This window comes from Lynx canadensis, chromosome D3 (assembly GCF_007474595.2).
Source record: "Lynx canadensis isolate LIC74 chromosome D3, mLynCan4.pri.v2, whole genome shotgun sequence".
NCBI classification, from domain to species: domain Eukaryota; kingdom Metazoa; phylum Chordata; class Mammalia; order Carnivora; family Felidae; genus Lynx; species Lynx canadensis.
Window position 1 is genome coordinate 74,150,331 of NC_044314.2, and position 20,845 is coordinate 74,171,175.

The window sequence follows — 20,845 nt, forward strand, 5'->3', positions numbered from 1 at the left end:
CCCAAATTTTCTTCTAATAGTTTATAGTTTTTTCATATTTAAATCTCTAGAACATCTGAAAATTATTTTTATGTATGATTCAATGGATGAATCTAGCTTTATTTTCTTCCAGTTATTAAACCACCCTTTTCTTGCTGAACCAAATTGCCCACATTCACACAGATGGGACTTCTTTCTGAAAGCATTCATCAACTCCTGTCTGCTGAGTCCCCCCGGGAACTGAGAAATCAGTCTTTGCTGCTAGTGTCTTGGCTCTTATAGGATGGTAAAGGGAAAAAACTTACACTTTTTTTTTTGTTTTTGTTTTTCTCTTTTTATCAGTCTCAGCCCAGAGATCTTTGAGAAAGAGTTGGTTGTATCTTCTTCCCCCACCAGCCCGGCTGCTGTGGTGGTGTTATTATTCCAAGAAGAGAGCAGGGAGGAAGGAAGAGGCAGGGACAGGCACTTAAGCCACCTTCTCCCCAGGATCTGCTTTTCTTACTGTCTGGTCCTCTCTTTGTGGAAAGCGAGGATGCTTTTATTCTGAGAACAGATGAATTTTTTTTAAGTCCTTTTAAAAGTTTCCCAGCTGATGCTTTCCTTAAAAAGTTCAGCTCTGCATGTAGTAGGCCCTTGGTAAATATTTAGTGACTAGATGAGGTGAGACTAACCTAATGTGTCTGATTTGGAGAGTTGTTTCTTTGGTTTGAGGCTTTATGATGTGAGGAAATTGCATTATAATATAGATACCTCAGATGGCAGGATTTTTTTAAATGTTGATTTATTTATTTTGAGAGAAAGAGAAAGCAGGGGAGGGGCAGAGAGAGAGGGAGAGAGAGAGAGAATTCCAAGCAGGCTCTATGCCCAGCAGGACTCGATCCTAGGAACTGTGAGATCATGGCCTGAGCTGAAATCAAGAGTCAAGATGCTTGACCAACTGAGCCACCCAGGCACCCCTCAGACGGCAGTTTTTAAGTTCACTCTTCCCACAGAAACATATTTCTGTCAATCAGCTGTCATCCTTAGGTCATGCCAGTCCTAGGCATTCCAGGAAATCCCCAGTATTGTCTTTTGGCCACATCAGAGTCTGGGAATCAGAGCTGGGGAGCCTGAGTAGAGAGGACTTGGATGTGTTGGAAGGACACCGTAATAATGGCAGAGTGACAGCTGTTCTGGAAGAAGCTGGGCACATGTTCAGGTTTGCCATTCCTCACTGATCCATACATTCACTAACCACTCATCTCCCAGACTCTGCTAGAAGCTATGACACTGGTTAACTAGTTGGGGAAAAAAATAAAGCAATATTAATTTCTCAGAAGTGTAGAGAAATGGAGATGTCCACACAACCAGAGCTAGAAGAGACTGTAGTCTCCTGCTGGGTGGCCAGAGTAACCCAGTGAGTAGGGGCTTCTATTCCTAAAAAGAAAGAAAGGGAAAATGGATTTGGGGGGGTCTCTGCTAAAGAGATTTATGCATAAGTGAAGGTGATCGTTTGAGAGATCTGTGTCTTTGGAGCAGTTTGTTTCTTGTATTTCTATTGTTCATTTGTTTTTAAGGCTATCCTGTCAAGCAGTCGTGGGACAGTAGACGACTTCTTCCTGGCTGGCCGCAATCTAGCATGGTGGCCGGTGAGTAAGGCTTGCATGTGGCAATCCGCTTAGGCGGCCACATGTTAACTTGTCTGTTACTTTAATGTAGATATCTTATACCCAAAATAAGTTGAAGTTGCTAAATTGGGAAAGTCATCTCATTAGAGTTTGCTTAACTCGCAAGTAGTTTCTTACCAAAATGTTTTCATTCAACTCCGTTTAATTCACTATTTATTAGGTGCCTGGTATGTACAAAGCATTGTTCTAGGGTCCATGACACAGGTGGGGAATAGACAGTCTTGCCTGCTGGAAGCCCACAATCTAGAAAGGGAGTTATATGTGTATCCAGCAAATTGCATCACGTTACAGTGCAGGACAGCAGTGAGTCTGGTGGGAGGTGCACAGGCCAGATACTGATGAAAGGTAAACTCAGGCTTGCTGGGTGGAGGGGGTACAAGACGGGAAAGGTCTTCTAGAGGTAGGGTTATCTGAGCAGGATTTGGAGGTGGAGTAGGTATTTACAGGTAGAGTGTGAGGGCATCCCAGGCAGAAGGAACAGCATATACCAAAGCTTGGGTATGGAACAGCAGGATGCTAGATGGAGGGAGGCAGGGTAGAAACCATTTCTTGTCTTTTATGTATTATTCATTATTCAAAGTGATTCCATCCAAGAGGAGTGCCTCAAAACCCCCACAGCAGAAGAGGCAGCTGCCTGTCCATGACCCTGTACCCAGGATAGAGTGGGTAGGAGTGCCCCAGGGAGGAGGAAGATGTGGGTCACCAGAAGGGCCCAACCTCCTAGGACCCAAGGCAAGCCTGAGCCAGCGCTGCTTTATAACTTATTATGTAAAAATAGGGGTGCCTGGGTGGCTCAGTCAGTTAAGTGTCCAACTTCAGCTCAGGTTGTGATCTCATAGCTCATGAATTCAAGCCCTGCGTGGGGCTCTGTGCTGACAGCTCGGAGCCTGAAGCCTGCTTTGGATTCTGTGTCTCCCTTCTGTCTGTCCTTTCCCACGTCACACACTCTCTCTCAAAAATAAACAAACATTAAAAAAAAATTAACTGTAAAATGTACATGTAAAATGTACATGTACATGTAAAAATGTACATGCATTTCCAGCACAGGAATGTAAGGTACATTTAGAGAATTATATAAGAAGCAGGCCCTTACTCATTAATATTCTTTGCCCTCAAATGTTAACCAGTCTTATGGCAAAGATTTTTTTTTCACACTGGGGTAGCACTTCAAAGAGAGAAATCTTGTCTCAGAAGGAGAAATTGCCTTTATTCAAAGGGAAAAGGAAAGTACACTTACTCTGATGGATCCAACAACCTAGCAGAAATGGCTTTGCCTCTTAGCTGGGAGATTTGGGGAAAAGCATTTTCCTGGCATTTAACTCTCTGAATTATACTTGAATCTTCTTTTTTTTTTGTAAACCTGCTTTAGAAAGAGATTGAATGCAGCAAAAAAATGTTTGCAATGGGCCTCCTACCTTAGTTTATTTTTCTGCAGAGGATTCCAGCAACACAGCCTCTTCCTGGGCTGTGAGGCCCCCCGTCTTTTGCCTGAGCCACTTAGACCTGTAGTCATGTTTTCTGTACCTAGAGAAATGACAATCTTCTTCCCATATTACCTCATAAAACTGACACTTCTAACGGTTTCCAAGAGACGGTAACATGCTTTGCCCTCCCAATGTTTATGTATGTTATGATTTATTAATTTCTTTGCTGTGGCTTCTCTTTTCATTGTTAGGGTTATTGCTTCATGAACAAAATATTTTGTGGTATTAGTAAAGGAAACTAAAAGAATGATTTTTGCCACTCTGGCTATCTTTTTTGTTTTATATTCTTATTAGCAGATACCTGATGGGTATCAGCGGCTCTTGTTGAGGCCCTCCATGTGACTGACTTTTCTTTCTCTCCTTTTTTTTTTTTTTTTTTTTTAAATTGTACATGGCTTATTCTTGTGCCCAGTTCTCAGTGCTCATCTAAGCTGGCTTGGCAGTGGTGAAACTCTGAGGCTCTTAGTCCTTCCTCCCTCCCTCCCTGTTTTGTCGCCTTGCTCTCTTCCTTTCCAGCTGCCTCCCCAGCTGCTCATGGTCAGTCTCCCCAGCTGGTTTTCCCCCATCTCCCTCCCTTAACACTGGAAGTCCCCAGGGCCCACGCCTGACTGCTTCTCTCCAATCACACTCAAATACTTGGCAACTCGTCTAGCTCATGGCATTGAATACCAGTTACATGCTAACAAATCACGGGTCTCTCATGTGAACTCCAGACTCACACATGACACCTGTACTGTTTGACACTGCACTTGAGAGGTCTATCAGGTATCTCAAACTGAACAAGCCCCAAAGGGAGCCCTGGACTTCCCTCAGCAAATCTGCTTCTCTCACCACCTTTCTTTTCTCCTGAATAGCAACTCCATCTTCTGGTTGCTCTGGTTAACAAACATGGAGTCTTGTTAGATGCTTTAGTTTCTCTTGTACCCAACGTCCCATCTATTAGGAAATCCTGCGACTCGATCTAAAAAATACCTTTCAAATCTGACCACTTCCCATCAACTCTGCCTCCAGGTCCATGCTGCTATTGTCTCTCACCTGGATTAAGTATAACAGCTTGTTGAGCTCCCTCCTTCTACCTTGGCTCTTCTATATGCAATCTCAACAGAGCAGCTAAAGAGAGCCTATTAAAACTCAAGTCAGACCATGTCACTTTTCTGCTTAAAACCCTGTTGGGGTGCCTATGTCACCTAAAATGAAAGTCCAGCCCCTTACAGTGGCCTGTAGTAGGGCACAGATGTCCTGTACCTCGTTACCTCTCTGACCTTGCCTCCCAGGATGCCTGTTCCCCATCTCTAGCCAGTGTCCTTGAACAACCCAGCTGTGTTTCTGCCTCAGGACATTTGCCCCTGATGCTTTCTCTGGCTGGAGCACTCTCCCCAGAATCCCCATGGCTTATGCCCCCACCTCCTCCGGTCTTCTTCAACTCTTCTCTCAGACAGTCTACCCTGACCACCCAATTTCCCAGTACTTCCTATCCACCTCTCCAGTTTTTTTTCCTCTATAGTATTTATTACTATCATGCTATAAAATAATCTTCTAATTTATTTTGTTTATTCTCTTTTTCCCAAAAGAATGTTGGCTTCATGAGGGTAGGGATTTTTGTCTAGTTTACTCACTAATGTATCCCTAATACCTAGAACAGTGCCTGGGCATAGTTGGCAATGGACATTTATTAGTAGTTATTAAATTAACAAATGGTGCCTTTTAAAGCTATCTTTTAATTTAATAACATGCTAGCAACTTCCAACATCTGTATAAACATAGGTAGGTAGATTTATTTTATATTTATATACAGTTGCATAGTGTTATATCATATGGACATTCCACCATTTAAATACCATATTATTGGGCAAATTAGACTGTATATAATTTTTAACTATTATGGTAAATGTAGTGAACATTCTTAATAATAAAAATAACTACTATTATTTGAGTATTTATTATGTGCCACTTCTAAGACTTTTTTGCCTTACAATTGTCCCTGTTAAGGTATTTGATATCTGTATGTTCTCAACGATGGCTTATTAGTGCATTTTACCTTGTAAAAGGTAGTTCTATAAGGTAACTATAAAGTTACTTTAAAAAAATTTTTTTATTATTATGTTTATTTATGAGGAGGGGTAGAAAGAGAGGGAGGGGGAGAGAGAGAGAGAGAGAGAGAGAGAGAGAGAGAGAATCCCAAGCAGACTGCACCACCAGCACAGAGCCCAACGTGGGGCTTGAACTCATGAATCTGAGCCAAAATCAAGAGTGGATGCCTAACTGACTGAGCCCCCAGGGGCCCCTAATGCTTTTGATCTTGAATACTACTTTATCTTATGTCAATATTGTCAGTGATGAGGTGTTTGTTTTTACCTAAAAGGCTTCATTATTTTCAACCTCTCTTGATTATTTAGTTTAAAATCTATCTCATGTCAAAGGCATCATAGTTGGATTTTTGTTTTGAATGGAGTGGCTATCTCTACTCAATTAAAAAGCTGTTATTGGTTTAGGAGGGATTTTGCTCATTTAAATACCTCTAGGAATTTTTTCTTTTGAAAGTAACAGATGTTGATTGTAAAAAGCCCAAAAGTTATAGTCTAAGTATAGAACTTGAAATTTTCTCCTCATTCCATCTCTATAACCATAACTCCAGAAATATTTTGTTATATATATATATATAACCAAAACCGTTCCCATGCATATATAAGCATATATCTGTGCAAATGTAAGATGCACACATAAAATTTTAATGAGATTATATCATACATACTGCTTACCTTATTGTTTAATGAAAAGCTCCTTTATTCTTTCTGTATGCTACATTGTATTTCATCATATTCATGCACCTTAGTATTTTAACCAATCACTTACAACCAGTTAGATTATTGATATTTTTAAATTATTTAGATAATGATGAAATTGCACTCTGCTAATATTTCTGCATTAGGGAATTGCAAGTAAGTGGGTGGAGCATGTGAAATGTGGCAATGTAAGAATGGCCATTCTTTTTTCATGTTCTCTCTTCTCACTTGGCTTCTAATTTGTAGGTAGGGTGTTTGTGTAGAAGAAACATAAATGGGAATTCTGCCCAGGGAATAATCCCTTTTGAGAACATGGAAAATTTGGTTTACATTTGTGAAAATGAATTCTTGGAGTTGGACTGATAGTTCTGCTAGGTAATCACCTTTTGATTTTCAGATAGGCGCTTCTCTTTTTGCCTCCAGTATTGGCAGTGGCCACTTCATGGGCCTGGCTGGAATAGGAGCGACTTCAGGGATTGCTATTGGGGCCTTTGAATGGAATGTAAGTAATACCTTGTGCAGCAACTAACCTCCCTCTTTATCATTGTCCAAATAAAACTCCTAAATATAAAAACTTGCTTTCTACCTCTGGTAAATATTGAAGACCTCTTAGAAGTCACAGGAGAAAAGAACCAAGTCTTTGATTTTCAAAATGATTGTGCTAGTTTTCATTCTTCTTAGTTAATGAAGTTAATGAAGAGACAGAGAATGTTTACATCCCAAGGGCCGTAGAAATACAATGAACAAAGAACTTTAGGAGACCATCCAGGGAGGAAAAAGAGAAAAGACCATATTAACCTTTAAATATATGTGTACATACATGTTTATGTGTAGATATACATACAGATATATATGTGTATATGTGTAAACACACAGATATATGTGTCTATATGTACATGTATGTGTGTATGTATATGCATGTGTATATTTGAAGTATGTATTGAGAATGGGCTCAACTGTGCTCTTCAGGATATTCAACTAATTACTACAAAACTCCTAAATGACCTCCTAAGAATACCAGGTTTGAACCATAAAACCTATTAAATGGATTATTTATTTAATCTGTGGGATATATTTGTTGTAGAACATAGAATTTGTTTGCCTAAATATAAGTGAATTTATAAGTCTTGGGCTTATTAACTTATTTCTGTATAAACCATCTGACTTTTCTGGGTAAATCAGAAAGCTCCCTGCTTTCTGAGTCTCATCTTTCTCCTTATAGACTACAAAAATAAAGGACACTTCTAGCAGAGTCAATTTCAAACCTAGCAAAAAGCCCTGGCCTTTACCACCATTTACTTCTCAGAATTTACTAGCATCTCCTTTATAAATTCAACTTACTTTACCCCTTCTTTGTAAGAAAGCCAGAGCCAAATTTATTACTTATTTTCAATAACTTGTATGAAATTTTGGTAGAGTTTCTCCCTCATTTCTCTGAATGGTTTCTGGTACTTCTTTTTTTTTTTTTTTTTTTTTTTTTTTTTTTTAACTATCTTCTATATATAAGCCACCTTTGTTCCTCTCTGGAAGTAGACAAACAATATTAAAAATAAATACCTTGAAAACTGGCTCAGTTAAACCTCCCCCTCCCCCTCCCCCCCCCCCCCCCCCACCAAATTAAGAAGGCACTCTTTCATAGGCAAAGATCAAGTGCCTGTAAGTAGTTTATTGTACTAGAAGGTGCGTGCTTGGGCTGTTGTTTATAAGGTTCCCCAGTACTGATACACTTGTTAGACTCAAAACAGAAGTCACTGAGCTTGCATCTCATTTAAGAGCTTGCCCTAGATGGAACCCTAATGTAATTCTCTTTCTTGGTTTCAGGCTCCGTTTCTGCTGTGTGTTCTTGGTTGGATATTTTCTCCTATTTACATTAAGGCTGGGGTGAGTAGCCATTATCAGTTACTCTGTTCTCTATAGTATTTTTTCTTACAAATATTTCATGTGTACATAAACATATCCTGGAGGCAAGTTAAACTTCTCAGTCTTTTGATCATTTTACTGACTTCCCTAAACCCTGAGAAATGCCTGAAATAACATCACTCGGCCTTGGGTACACAGATGCTGGTAATTGCCTGCTGTTTCCCTCTGGACCTTATTCAAGGGTTCACTTTTTAGGGCTTTTACAGAAAACGTTTGAAAACTTTATCTCAAAATAAGACCTAAATAAATGAAACAAACAACTATGTTAATTACTAGAAGACAATATCCTAAAAATGTTAGTTCTCTCCAAATTAGTCTGTGCTGGGAATGAGATTCCAAACAGAATTTTTTTAGAAACTTGACATGCTGATTCTAAAATGTATGTAGGGGACAGCTGGGTGGTTTAGTCGGTTAAGTGTCCGACTCTTGATTTCAGCTCAGGTCATGATCTCATGGTTCATGAATTTGAGCCCCATGTCGGACTCCATGCTGATATTGCAGAGCTTGTTTGGAATTCCCTCTCTCTTCCTCTCTTCTTCTCTCTCTGCCTCTCCTCTCTTCATGCTCATGCTTTCTCTCTCTCTCTCTCAAAAATAAATAAATAAACTTAAAAAAATTTATAATAAAATGTATGTAGGAGATAAGGGGATAAATACATGTCAGTGACCAGTTGAGAGAGAACAGAGACCATCTGGCCTGCACATCTGTGAAGATATGTGGAATAACATCATCAACATGGTGGAATAAAAGCTTTCTGCCATCTTCCCTCAAAGAACACCAATTTAGTAATCACCCACAGATAAGAGGGCCTTTGTGGAAGACCAGAATTCCACTAGAGAAGTTCTAGCACACTGTTGGAAAAAAGAAAATCGAAGACTGGATGTAATGAAGAGAGTGAGAGGAAGAGTTTCAGTGTACCTATGTCCCACCCCTTCCCCAAGGTGGCACAGCTAAGCGCCAAGAGAGACCTTCTCAGCCTGAAATTTCTCCCACAGGGGAAATTGAGAGTATGGGAGTAAGTGCTCAGCAATCCAGTTGTGCAGAAGTCTGCCAAGAGGACCCACTTGTTTCTCATCCCATCCAGAATATGGAGGTGTGCCGCACATCTAGGAGGCTGGGGAGTGGCTGAGAGAACAGCAGCCATGGCTCTCAGCCATGATCAGAGGAACATGAATCCTACTAATTACTTTGCAGACTTATCAGGAAGCCTGCCAGTGAGCCGCTGGGGTCTCCTCACCTATAGATCCCCTCATTTGGCCCAAGGGCACCCCAGCATGCCACACACCTCACCCACATGCACCTCCACCCTCTGGCCAGCTCTCTTTCTGCATCCCTGATGGTGGCAAGAGCAAGTGTTTTTTGTAGAAAGTTAGTGAGTATTCACAGAAAGCCATACTGACTCTGTGGGATTAAGGAAAGCACACTAACTTGAGCATTCAGCATTGCCCTAGGGAAAGCAAGCAAAGGGAGGCTGTCAGAACTTGGCCTGGCTTTGCAGGATCAAGAGAAGACATATAATCTTAAAAAGGATTCCCCCAAAAAAGGAACAAGAAATGTGGAGCAGGTATATCCATAGAAAAAGTATGAGAAAGCCTTGGAATTTCTAGCAGAGCTTAGAGAAGGTATTTCTCTCCTAAAGCCAGTCAGGAAAGATGTGGAGGTGACTGCTTCCTCAAAGACAGTAATACAAAATTTGAGAAACATGGGGCCATCTGGGTGGTTTAGTCAGTTAAGTGTACAAGTCTTGATCTCAGCTCAGGTCTTGATCTCAGGGCCATGAGTTCAAGCCCCACATTGGGCTCCACACTGGGCATGGAACCTACCTAAAAAAAATTTTTTTTGAGGAACATGAAAAATCAATGAAACATGGCACCACCAGAGGAGTACAGTTTTCTAGTAACCAATGCCAAAGAAATGGAGATCTGAGATTTGTTTGATAAAGAATGCAAAACAGTTGTTTGAAAGAAGCTTGGTGAGGTACAAGAAAATACAGAAAGACAATTCAATAAAATAAGGAAAACAATACATGGAGGAAATCAGAAGTTTAGCAGACACAGATCATGAAAATAATCAAACAAATTCTGGGGCTGGAGAATACAATGAATGAAATGAAAAGTGCAATAGATCACATAAATAGCAGGCTGGATCCAGCAGAAGAATCTGTGAAGTAGAAGACGGGTCATTTGAAATAATTCACTCAAGGGGGACAATGAAAAAGTTAAGAAAGTCTATGAGACTATGGGATACTATTAAGAAAAACAATATACACATCAGGGGCTCCCAGAGGGACAAGAGAGGGAGAAAGGGACAGAAAGCTTATTTTAAGAAATAATGGCTGAGAACTTCCCAAATCTGGGAAGAGATTTGGATATCCAAGATCATAAAGCCTATGGGTCCCCCCACCAAATTTCAACCTAAAACTATATTCTTTTTCTTGTAATGAAAGTGTCTAAAATCAAAGGGAAAATTTTTTAAACAAGAGAAAAGTCTTCACATACATGGGAACCTCCATAATGATATCTGCAGATTTCTTAGCAGAAGGCTTGCAGGCCAAGAAAGAGTGGGATGATATATTTAAAGTGATGGAAAAAAACCCTGCCAACCAAGTATACTTTACCTGGTAAAGTTATCCTTTAGAAATGAAGGAGAGGGGCACCTGTATAGCTCAGTTGGTTAAGCATCTGAGTCTTGATTTTGGCTCAGGTCATGATCTCACAGTCGTGAGACTGAGACCCACGTCAGGCTCTTTGCTGGGCATAGAGCCTGTTTAAGATTCCCTCTCCCTCTGCCTTTCCCCCACTTGCTTGCTCTTTCTCTCAACTAAATAAATATTAAAAAATAAAAATAACTAGGTGTTCCTGGGTGGCTCAGAGCATTAAGTGTCCAACTTTGGCTCAGGGCATGACCTTGCAGTTTGTGGGTTGGAGCCCCATGTCAGGCTCTGTGCTGACAGCTCAGAGCCTGGAACGTGCTTCGGATTCTGTGTCTCTCTCTCTGTCCCTCCTCTGCTCATGCTCTCTGTATCTCTCTCAAAATAAATAAACATTTAAAAATAATAAAAAATAAAAATATTAAAATATAGCTATAATTATTTGTTAATGGATACATAATAAAAAAAGAAATTATAACATCAAAACATAAAATGTTGAGGTGCGGAGTAAAAGGTACAGTTTTTGTGTGTGATCAAATTTATCACCTTGAAATAGACTATTACATCTATGAGACATTTTATGTAAACCCCATGGTAACAAAAAAGCAAAAAGTTACAGTAGATACACAAAAGATAAATAGGAGGAAATGAAAGCATACTTCCATGGAAAATCATCAATTTGCAAAGGAAGACAGCATGAGGAAGAAAATAACAAGGGAACTACAAAACTGCCAGAAAACAATGAGTAAGATAGCATTTAAGTCCTTATCTTTCAATAATTACTTTAAATATAAAGGAATTAAATTCTCCAATCAAAAGGTACAGAATGGCTACAAGGATTTTTTTTAAGTAGTGTGGTAACTATCATTAACAATACTGTGTTATATACTTAGAAGTTGTAAGAGATAAATCTCAAAAGTTCTCACCATTAAAAAAAAGGTAATTATATGAGGTGATGGAGATATTTACTGTGATAATCACTTTGCAAGTATATGTATATAGATATCACTTACTGTGATAATCATTTTGCAAGTATATGTATATCAAATTGTGTTGTACACCTTAAACTTACACAATGTTGTATGTTATTATATATCCATAAAGCTGGAAAAAAGAAAATGTATGTAAAAAAGCATAAAAGTAGCAAAGATACTCCTATCAATGAAAAATAATAAAGATTTGCCCTCAAATATCAAGACTTACTATAAAGCTATAGTAATTAAGACAGTATGGTATTGACACAAGAATTAAAACACTGACAAGTGGAAAAGAGAAATAACTAAGGAACACTCATATACATGGACTTGGTTTATGACATCAATGGCACTGCAGATCACTGAGTAAAGGAGGGTCAATTGATTATCATATGAAAAAAATTAAATTGGATCCCTATTATACACAAAAATAATTTTAGATTGATTAAAGACTTAAATAGGAAAGGCAAAAGATTTTGAATTTTTATAAGGAAGTATAGAATATCTTTATGTCCTTGAGGTAGAGGGGGATTTTAAAGTAAGATAGAAAAAGCTCAGATCCCTGGCTGACCACCAAAGTACAAATGCATGCATGAGAATCCAGGGAGCCAAAAAAAAAAAAAAAAAGAAAAGAAACCAAAGGGAGCTCTATCTTACAGAGACAGAGCTATACGTGTGAGATCTGTGACTTTACAGTGCCTAGGACTGAGTACATTCCCCAACCCACACAATGTAGGCAGTGGAGAACAATTCTTACCCATAACAGAGGAGAGAACAGGGGGCTAACAAAGCAACAGGAAACTTTTGTGGGAGCACCAAAAACAAGGGAGACAAAGAGGGAATTAACTTTGAGTATAAATCAAAGTTTATAAACTTGGCATAAATTCTGCATGAAACCTTGACTGACTGTGAGACTACTCAAGTGCAAAGAAAACCTCTATAGGACCAGGCTAAATTAGCAGCAGCTAGAAGCTGAAAAAACAATCATAGACATCAGCAGCTATAAACTTCAGTGTAGGGGCGCCTGGGTGGCTCAGTCGGTTAAGTGGCCGACTTCGGCTCAGGTCATGATCTCGCGGTCTGTGAGTTCGAGCCCCACGTCGGGCTCTGTGCTGACAGCTCAGAGCCTGGAGCCTGTTTCAGATTCTGTGTCTCCCTCTCTCTGACCCTCCCCCGTTCATGCTCTGTCTCTCTCTGTGTCAAAAATAAATAAACGTTAAAAAAAAGAATTTAAAAAAAAAAAATAAACTTCAGTGTAGGAGTGGGAGGTGGGATGACATGAAAGATGTTGCAGTTTGAGTCCAGGTAAGTTAATTGCCTACAAAACAACAACAACAACAACAACAACAAGAAACAGCAATCTTCAGAAGAACAAAGCATATTGTGGAATGCTACATCATATGATCTATGATGGCCAGTCTGCAACCAGGAATTATGACACACAAAGAAATTGCAATATAAATGTGACCCACACTCCAGAAGAAAAAGCAGTAAATAAATGAGCAGGGCCGGATGTTGATTTAACAAAAAAAGGCTTTGAACCTACTATTATAAATATGTTCAAAGAAATAAAGGAAAATGTGATACTAATGAATGAACAAATAGAGCCTCTCAACAGAGAAACTGAAACTATAGAAGAGAACCAAATGGAAATTCTAAAGTTAAAAAGCACACTAGCTGAAATGAAAAATACATAGGAGGAACTCAACAGCACAAACAAAATGACAAAAGAGAGAATCAGTGAATTCAATAAGAATTACCCAAGAGAAAGAACAGAAGGGAAAAAAATTTGAAGAAAAAGGAGCAAAGCCTCAGAGACCTGTGAAAGTATCCCAAGTGTGGTGAAAAATGTTAATTTTCCATGCAAAAAGCTTAACAAACACCAATGAACACAAAGCTACACCTAGGTTAACATCATAGTCAAACTGCTAAAAGTAAAGATAAAGAGGACATTTTGAGAGAACTGAAAGAGAATACATTATATGCAGGGAGGAAATGATACAGGTAATGGATGACTTCTGATCAGATACAATGGAAGCCAGAAAACATTAGGATGACATATGTAAATACTGAAAGGAATAAAAATATGTCAACCATGAATTCCATAACCAGCAAAAGTACTCTTCAAAAATGTAGATGAAATATATAAAAATTATCAAATAATTATTTGTACACCCAAAGCTAATTTAAAAAAACCTTATTGCAAAACAAAATAAAGAAGAATAAAGTGATTAAGTAGGGAAAGATTTCTCAACCAGAACACAAAAAACCTAAAACCATAAAGGAGGAAATTGATATATGGGACTTCAAAATAAAATTTTTGTTTTTAAGTTTATTTATTTATTTTTAGGGGCACCTGGGTGGCTCAGTTGGTTAAGTGTCATACTTCAGCTCAGGTCATGATCTTGCAGTTCATGAGTTCGAGTCCCACGTCGGGCTCTGTCTGTGCTGACAGATCAGAGCCTGGAGCCTGGTTCAGATTCTGTGCCTCCCTCTCTCTGCCCCTCCCCCACTTGCACTCAGTCTCTCTCTCTCTCTCTCTCTCTCTCTCTCTCTCTCTGTCTCAAAATAAATAAACATTTAAAAATTTTTTATTTTGAGAGAGAGAGAAACAGAGCACAAGTTGGGGGGGAGGGGAAGAGAGAATCCCAAGCAGGCTCTGTTTCCAGAACAGAGCCTGATGTGGGACTCAAACTCACAAACCATGAGATCATGACATGAGCCAAAGTCAAGAGCTGGACACTTAACCAACTGAGCCACCCAGGCACCCCTAAAATTTTATTTTTTTTAAGTTTATTTATTTATTTTGAGAGAGGGAGAGAGTGCACCTGAGCAGGGAAGAGGCAGAGGGAGAGAGAGAGTCCCAAGCAGTTTATGCGCTGTCAACTTGCAGCCCGACATGGGGCTCAGTCTCACAAACTGCAAGATCACAACCTGAGCTGAGATCAGGAGTTGGATGTTGGGGCGCCTGGGTGGCTCAGTCGGTTGAGCAACCGACTTCGGCCCAGGTCATGATCTCACGGTTTGTGGGTTCGAGCCCAACGTCAGGCTCTGTGCTGACAGCTCGGAGCCTGGAGCCTGCTTCGGATTCTGTGTCTGCCTCTCTCTCAGCCCCTCCCCCACTCATGCTCTGTCTCAGAAATAAACATTAAAAAAAAAAAGAGTTGGATGCTTAACTAACTGAGCCACCCAGGTGCCCCATAACCTTTAACTCTTTGAAAGATATATTTTTTTTACAGTAGGAAAATGCTACTTAAGATACCACTGTTCTAGAATGACTAAGAGGAGAAGAGCTGGAGAGGGTGTGGGGCAAATGGGATTCATACATTTCTTGAGGGAATACAGAATCACATGGCCATGACACTTTGGCAGTTTGTTCACAAATTAAACCTGACCACCCAGTCAGTAGTATTTCCCTGGACATAGATCTTTACCAACCCCAGAGAGATGAAAACATGTGTATACACACAAATTTGTACATGAAGCTTCATAGCAATTGTGTTCCTAATAGCCAAATCTAGAAATAATCTAAATTACAGTAAGAGAGTAGAAAAGCAACATATGATGTGGTATACTACTCAGCATGAAAGAGGGATCATGCAACAATGTGGTTGAATCTCAACCGAGAACATCAGGCCAGTGAAAGAAGCAGGACATTAAAAAGTACATAGTATATGATTCTATTTATTTAAAATTCTAGAAAAGCAAATCCGTGGGGACAGCTAGGACCAAGGGTGGGTTGAAGGCCTTAACTGCAAACCCTAGGGGGTTTATGGAGGGCATTATGAATGATTTATATTTTGTGAGGCACCTGGGTGGAGCAGTCGGTTAATCATCCAACTCTTGATTTCAGCTCAGGTCGTGATCTTATGGTGGTGGGATCGAGCGTCGTGTCAGGCTCCACACTGAGCATGGAACCTGCTTGGGATTCTGTCTCTCTGCCCCTCCCCCCCATAATAAATAAATAGATAAATAAAATCCATCTTAAGAAGAGAATGATTAATATTTTAATATGGTAGTGATTGTATAATTGTGTACATTTTCCCAAACTCATCAAACTTTACACTTAAAATGGGAGAGTTTTATGTGCATAAATTATGCCTTATAAAACTGTTAAAATTTGTAAATATTTGTAGAGCGGCATTAAAAATGTGAAAGGCTTATTTGCCATGTTGTCTAGCATCTGCAATGGTGAAGCCATAATCCCAAGGAAATTACCTCAGATTATGACTGCATTTTGGGATAAGATCTTCAAAGTAATTAAAATGAAATGATTAGGGTGGGCCCTAATCCAGTATGACTTTATAAGAAGGGGAAATTTGGACACAGACATGTACAAAGGAAAGAGAATAGGAAGACACAGGGAGATGACAGCCATCAACAAGCCGAGGAGAGAGCCTCGACAGATCCTTCCCTCACGGCCCCTAGAAGGAACCAAGCCTGCTGACACCTTGAACTTCTAGCCTTCAGAACTGAGAGATAATAATATTTCTGTTGCTTAAGCCATTCTGTTACACTCTATGACAGCAGCCCATATGAGGATACTTGGGATAGAAGTGGGACAGTATACATTTAACAAACATTTATTCACCTACTGTGAGCCTGGCACTGCACTTGGGTCCAAGCATCTAATGAACAAAGAGACATCTTGTGCATGGGTGCATCCCTGTTGTGGGGTGCACGCAGCCTGAGACCATGGAAATCGAAATGAACAGGATTGTTTGGGGCAAACAGCACACACATGAGAGCATGGGCACAGATGACCAGGTTGGAGAGCTGTTGAGTCAAATTCTGTCTCTCCTTAAAATTTTTTTTAAATGTTTTTATTTCTTTTTGAAGGAGAGAGGGAGAGACATAGCATGAGCAGGGAAAGAGCAGAGAGAGAAGGAGACACAGAATCCGAAGCAGGCTCCAGGCTCTGAGCTGTCAGCACAGAGCCGACGCGGGGCTCGAACTCACAAACCGTGAGATCATGACATGAGCCGAAGTTGGTTGCTTAACCGACTGAGCACCCAGGCGCCCCAAATTCTGTCTCTCCTGAGTACTTGTTATATTTGTAGTGTGTGATAAGGTATTTGAATTTGCTCTAGGATTATTTCATGAAAGTGATTTGTCATCATGAGACATCTTCAAATGGCTAGATTTCCTTCTACTTTCAGGAGATTGCTTCTTGAAGACAATACTATTGCTTCTCCTTTCTTATTTCCCCCATCTTAACAGGTGGCATGGAATCCAAAGCCAGAGTGGGTGACCCTCTGCAACTGCTGACCCTGCTGCAACTTCTATCCCTGCCCCCCCCCCTTCACCATCAGCTGTGTCTCTATGATGACCAGCACATTGTGATCAAGGCGCGTCCCTGTGGGTCTGCCTCTTCTGGCACTCTGTCTGGTGGTGACTTCTCTTATTGCTTGTACAGGTGATGACAATGCCAGAATATTTGAGGAAGAGGTTTGGTGGCTTCCGGATCCAGTTCCTCCTTGCTATTCTGTACTTATTCCTCTATATCTTCAATAAGATCTTGGTGAGTTGTATAAAAGCCAGCCCAAGAAACAAAACAAAACAACAAAAATTCAGTAGGTAGGATGGTGCTAGATTGGTGTCAGCAGTTCACTCTCTGGCCCCATAAGTTACTTACGTTTTCTTCTGTCTAAGCTAGAGCAGAGAAAAAAAAATAGCTTAATAATACTTTGCAAAAAATAAAGGCAGGGGCATCTTATTTGTCTCCCAAGCCTCAGTTACAGGTCCCTCCGCGTTTCTAGAGAACCTTAGCCTTAATCTATGTCATGTCATTAAGTGATGTCACTCCTCTGCTTAAAACAATCCAGGAATTTCCACCACCCTTTCAAGAAAACCTAAGCCCCTTGTTATGATCTGTGAGGATGTTCTGTTCTAGTCCCTGCCTCTCCAGCCTTGTCTCCTGATCTCCTCTCCTGTTCTCACCAGGCTGTGGCCCCACTGCCTGCCTTATGTTTCTCAAACCTGCCAATCTTATTCCCACTGAAAGCCCCTGACATTTGTTTCACACTGTGTCTAGAATGTACCCCCCCCCCAAAAAAATTTTCAAATATCACCTCCTTGAAGAGGCCTTCCATGGGTGTACCCAGTCAATCTCTATTTCATTGTTATGTTTTGGTGGGTTTTTTTGTAATACTTGTTACCATGTGAGAATAATTTATCTGTTACCTTTCTGATTATCTGCCTTCTCCACTTCAGTGCAAGCTTGTTGAGGCCGAGAGCCTTGCCTGGCTTGTTCACTGCATTACCCACTGTGCTGAGAAAATTATTGGCACCTAAGGCACTTGATAAATGTGTGTGTGTGTGTTTAACTGACTGAATGAGGGGCGTCTGGGTGGCTCAGTTGGTTGAGTGTCCAACTCTTAATTTTGGCTCAGATCATGATCCCAGGGTCATATGATCGAGCTGTATACTGAGGGTGGAGCCTGCTTAAGATCCTTTCTCTCTCTTCCTCTGCCCCATTCCCCCACTCATACTGTCTCTATAATAAAAACTATAAATAAATAAATACATGCACGCATGCATACAGACATACAATGTGAGTATCACCTATCACACTACATAGAAATTGCCTATTTAGTTTCTGTCACTAAATATAAGCTTCTTGGGGGCAGCAACTGAGTTTTAGTAGCCCTGTTTCTTCTGAACCCTGTCGAGTATCTGCTATGCTGGTGCACAGTAAACATTTGGTGAATAAATGGATAGATGAATAAAGGGAGGATCTCTGCCCATTGCATCCCTACTTTGGAGACCAGAATAACTAGGCAAGAGATTAGCCAGTTAAATGATATGCAGATGCTTTAAAATCAGTGCCAGCCAAACCAGGGATCAACAAATCCAGCCTGCAGGCCAATCAACCTAATGTTCTGCTTTGTACAGTCCTTGAGCTGAGAATGGCTTTTTATAGTTTTAAATGGTTGTGGAAAGCAGTGGCAGTATGTGGCCTGCAAAGCCTACAGTATTTATTATCTGGTCTTTTAGAGAAAAAACTTACCAGCCCCTGTTGAGCTGTCCCCTTTGCCTTTTCCAATGGCAGAACTATAAGAACAGCTCACTCTCTGAGCATGTTCCCTGTTCTAAGGGTCTAGAGAGGAATAGGCTAAGTTTTGTATGAACTGAATTCATTGGATTGACCCAAGCCCTAAAAGTGCTGACCTTGGTTGAACTCATGGGGCGTAAGCCTTTTTTCCCAACAGAACTTGGGTAGCCCTCACCCCATGTCCATTAGTGACGGAGTGAATGTGCTAACCATAGACCACTTCCTGCAGATGGCTTCTAGGGTCTCTAATACTCCTGTTGATTGAGCTGGAAATGAAAATGCAGCCTGTTTCCTTTGTACTCATTTCAGGTGGAGATCTGTACTGGTGCCATGTTCATGAGACTGGTTTTGGGGTTAGACGTCTACCTGGCCACCATAATCTTGCTGACAATTATGGGCATTTATACCATCACAGGTGAGGTTACCGTAACCACACAGGTATTTATACTGACACAAAACTCTACTTTTTTTTTTAATGTTTATTTTTGAGAGAGAGAGAGTGTGAGTGGGGGAATTGCAGAGAGAGAGGGAGACACAGAATTCGAAGCAGACTCCAGGCTCTGAGCGGTCAGCCCAGAGCCTGACGTGGGGCTTGAACCCACGAGCTATGAGATCATGACCTGACCCAAAGTCAGACGCTTAACTGACTGAGCCACCCCGGGCGCCCCAAAGCTCTACTACTTATAGTGGAGTGCTAGTAGACAAGGAGGCAGAGGGTCTCAGCTTTTGCATTTTCCCTAAGTCTGTAGATCATACTGCTAGGCCTGAGGGGGTGGAACAGTGAAAATAATGGAGGCAGGGTGCCTAAGTGACATACTACCTCTAGAAATCAGATCAGGCCAGTGGGGGCTTTCTAAGGGCATTGGCAAGGATGGCAGTGATCATGTTTGGAGCGGGCCATCATCTGACACTGCAGGCTACTAAGTAAAAGAGTAGAAACAGAAAAGGAATTAGGGGGAGGCAGCAGCTTCAGTCATCCTGGTCACCTGGTCACCTGGTCAGGCCATCAGATAGCATCTTTTATGTAGGCAATTCTGTCCCAGAGTCTCTGCCTAAGTTTTGAGAGCGGGGGCCCTCATCACTTGTTTTTTCCAGTCACAGTGCAAATCTTGGATGCTGGTGAGTGTCCCTGGCAGTTTACCACTGTCTGAGTGAGGAGGATCAGGGTAGGGAATGGAATGCACTCAATTAATGGCTCTCAATGCACAAGGGAGTGGGAGTTGGGGGTTTCTTCCTAGGTGACATTTGGTAATGTCTGGATACATTTTGGGTTGTCCCAACCAGGGAGGGGGGGTGGTGCTGCTGGCATCTAGCATGTTGAGACCAGAGATGCTGCTAACTGTTGCTTCCAAACTGAGATTTTGTGATTAAAGATGTACTTTTTTGCTTAGGAAAACTACCAGCTTTTCATTTATCCAAAAAATGGGAAGTAAAGGGAAATTGGGACATAGAAGGGCAAGATAAGAATCCAACAAAAGATCGTGAGGGATGTTAAAGAGAGAACACAGGGTGTACCAAGACTAAGCATGTTATTGTAAGACCTACTGACTTAAAGGTACAAAGGTGTGAATGGAGAGATCTGGAAGGAGACAAGCATGTAGAATACGGATACAGAAGTGACTTTCAACAGAGAGTCTCAAATGTTGCTTTTGTTTCTCTTTCTCCTACCTATTCAGGTGGTTTTGCAGCTGTAGTCTATACTGATACCTTACATGCTGCTGTTATGGTTCTGGGATCAATCTTGTTAACGGGCTTTGGTAAGTCAATCTTGGAAGACTGGGCACCGTGGCTGGAATATTCCAGTCTGATTGCTGTCTGGGGCCATTTCAGCACTTTCATCTTCTGCAGATGAGGAGACTGAGGCCCTCAGATCCCTTAGAGCATTATCTCAGGTCACACAAAAAGTTGAGGAGTAAACCTTTGCTCACTTCAGAAGACATAGAAGTGGTAATGACAAACTGTTGTGCTTTGGGACAGTGATCGACTGGCCCACCACACTCATCCCCACCTCTGTGCCTCAGCCCATGCTCTTCCTCTGCAGTTATAAGCCCCTCTCCTTTTTATCGACGCAGTTAAATCTACCCATCAAGGTCAACAGAAGACCCACCTCCAAAAATGTGATTCTGTTATTATTCCATCTACATGTCTTTTCTTCTGTGGACTCAAATCACTACTACACACACCTTGATATTTTTGTGATACATACCTTGATTGTTCATTGATTGTGTCATATAAATAAATCATACCCCTCAGCTCCAGAACTTCTTAAGAACCAAAACCATTGTATCCTGCACACAGTGTGCAGTCTGAGGCACATGGTAGGTGCTTATTAAG

At 40.8% G+C, this 20,845-nt stretch overlaps 1 protein-coding gene across 1 annotated transcript in view; it reads left to right on the forward strand.

Moving 5' to 3' along the window:
• Positions 1 to 20,845, forward strand: part of LOC115528059 (sodium/glucose cotransporter 1-like) — a 57,713-nt gene that overhangs the window by 2,747 nt on the left and 34,121 nt on the right. Inside the window, exons 2-7 of the mRNA XM_030335836.1 lie at positions 1,536 to 1,607; positions 6,311 to 6,415; positions 7,735 to 7,794; positions 16,874 to 16,978; positions 18,821 to 18,926; positions 20,188 to 20,268. Coding sequence (XP_030191696.1) covers positions 1,536 to 1,607; positions 6,311 to 6,415; positions 7,735 to 7,794; positions 16,874 to 16,978; positions 18,821 to 18,926; positions 20,188 to 20,268 — 529 coding nt within the window. The remainder of the gene's footprint in view (positions 1 to 1,535; positions 1,608 to 6,310; positions 6,416 to 7,734; positions 7,795 to 16,873; positions 16,979 to 18,820; positions 18,927 to 20,187; positions 20,269 to 20,845) is intronic.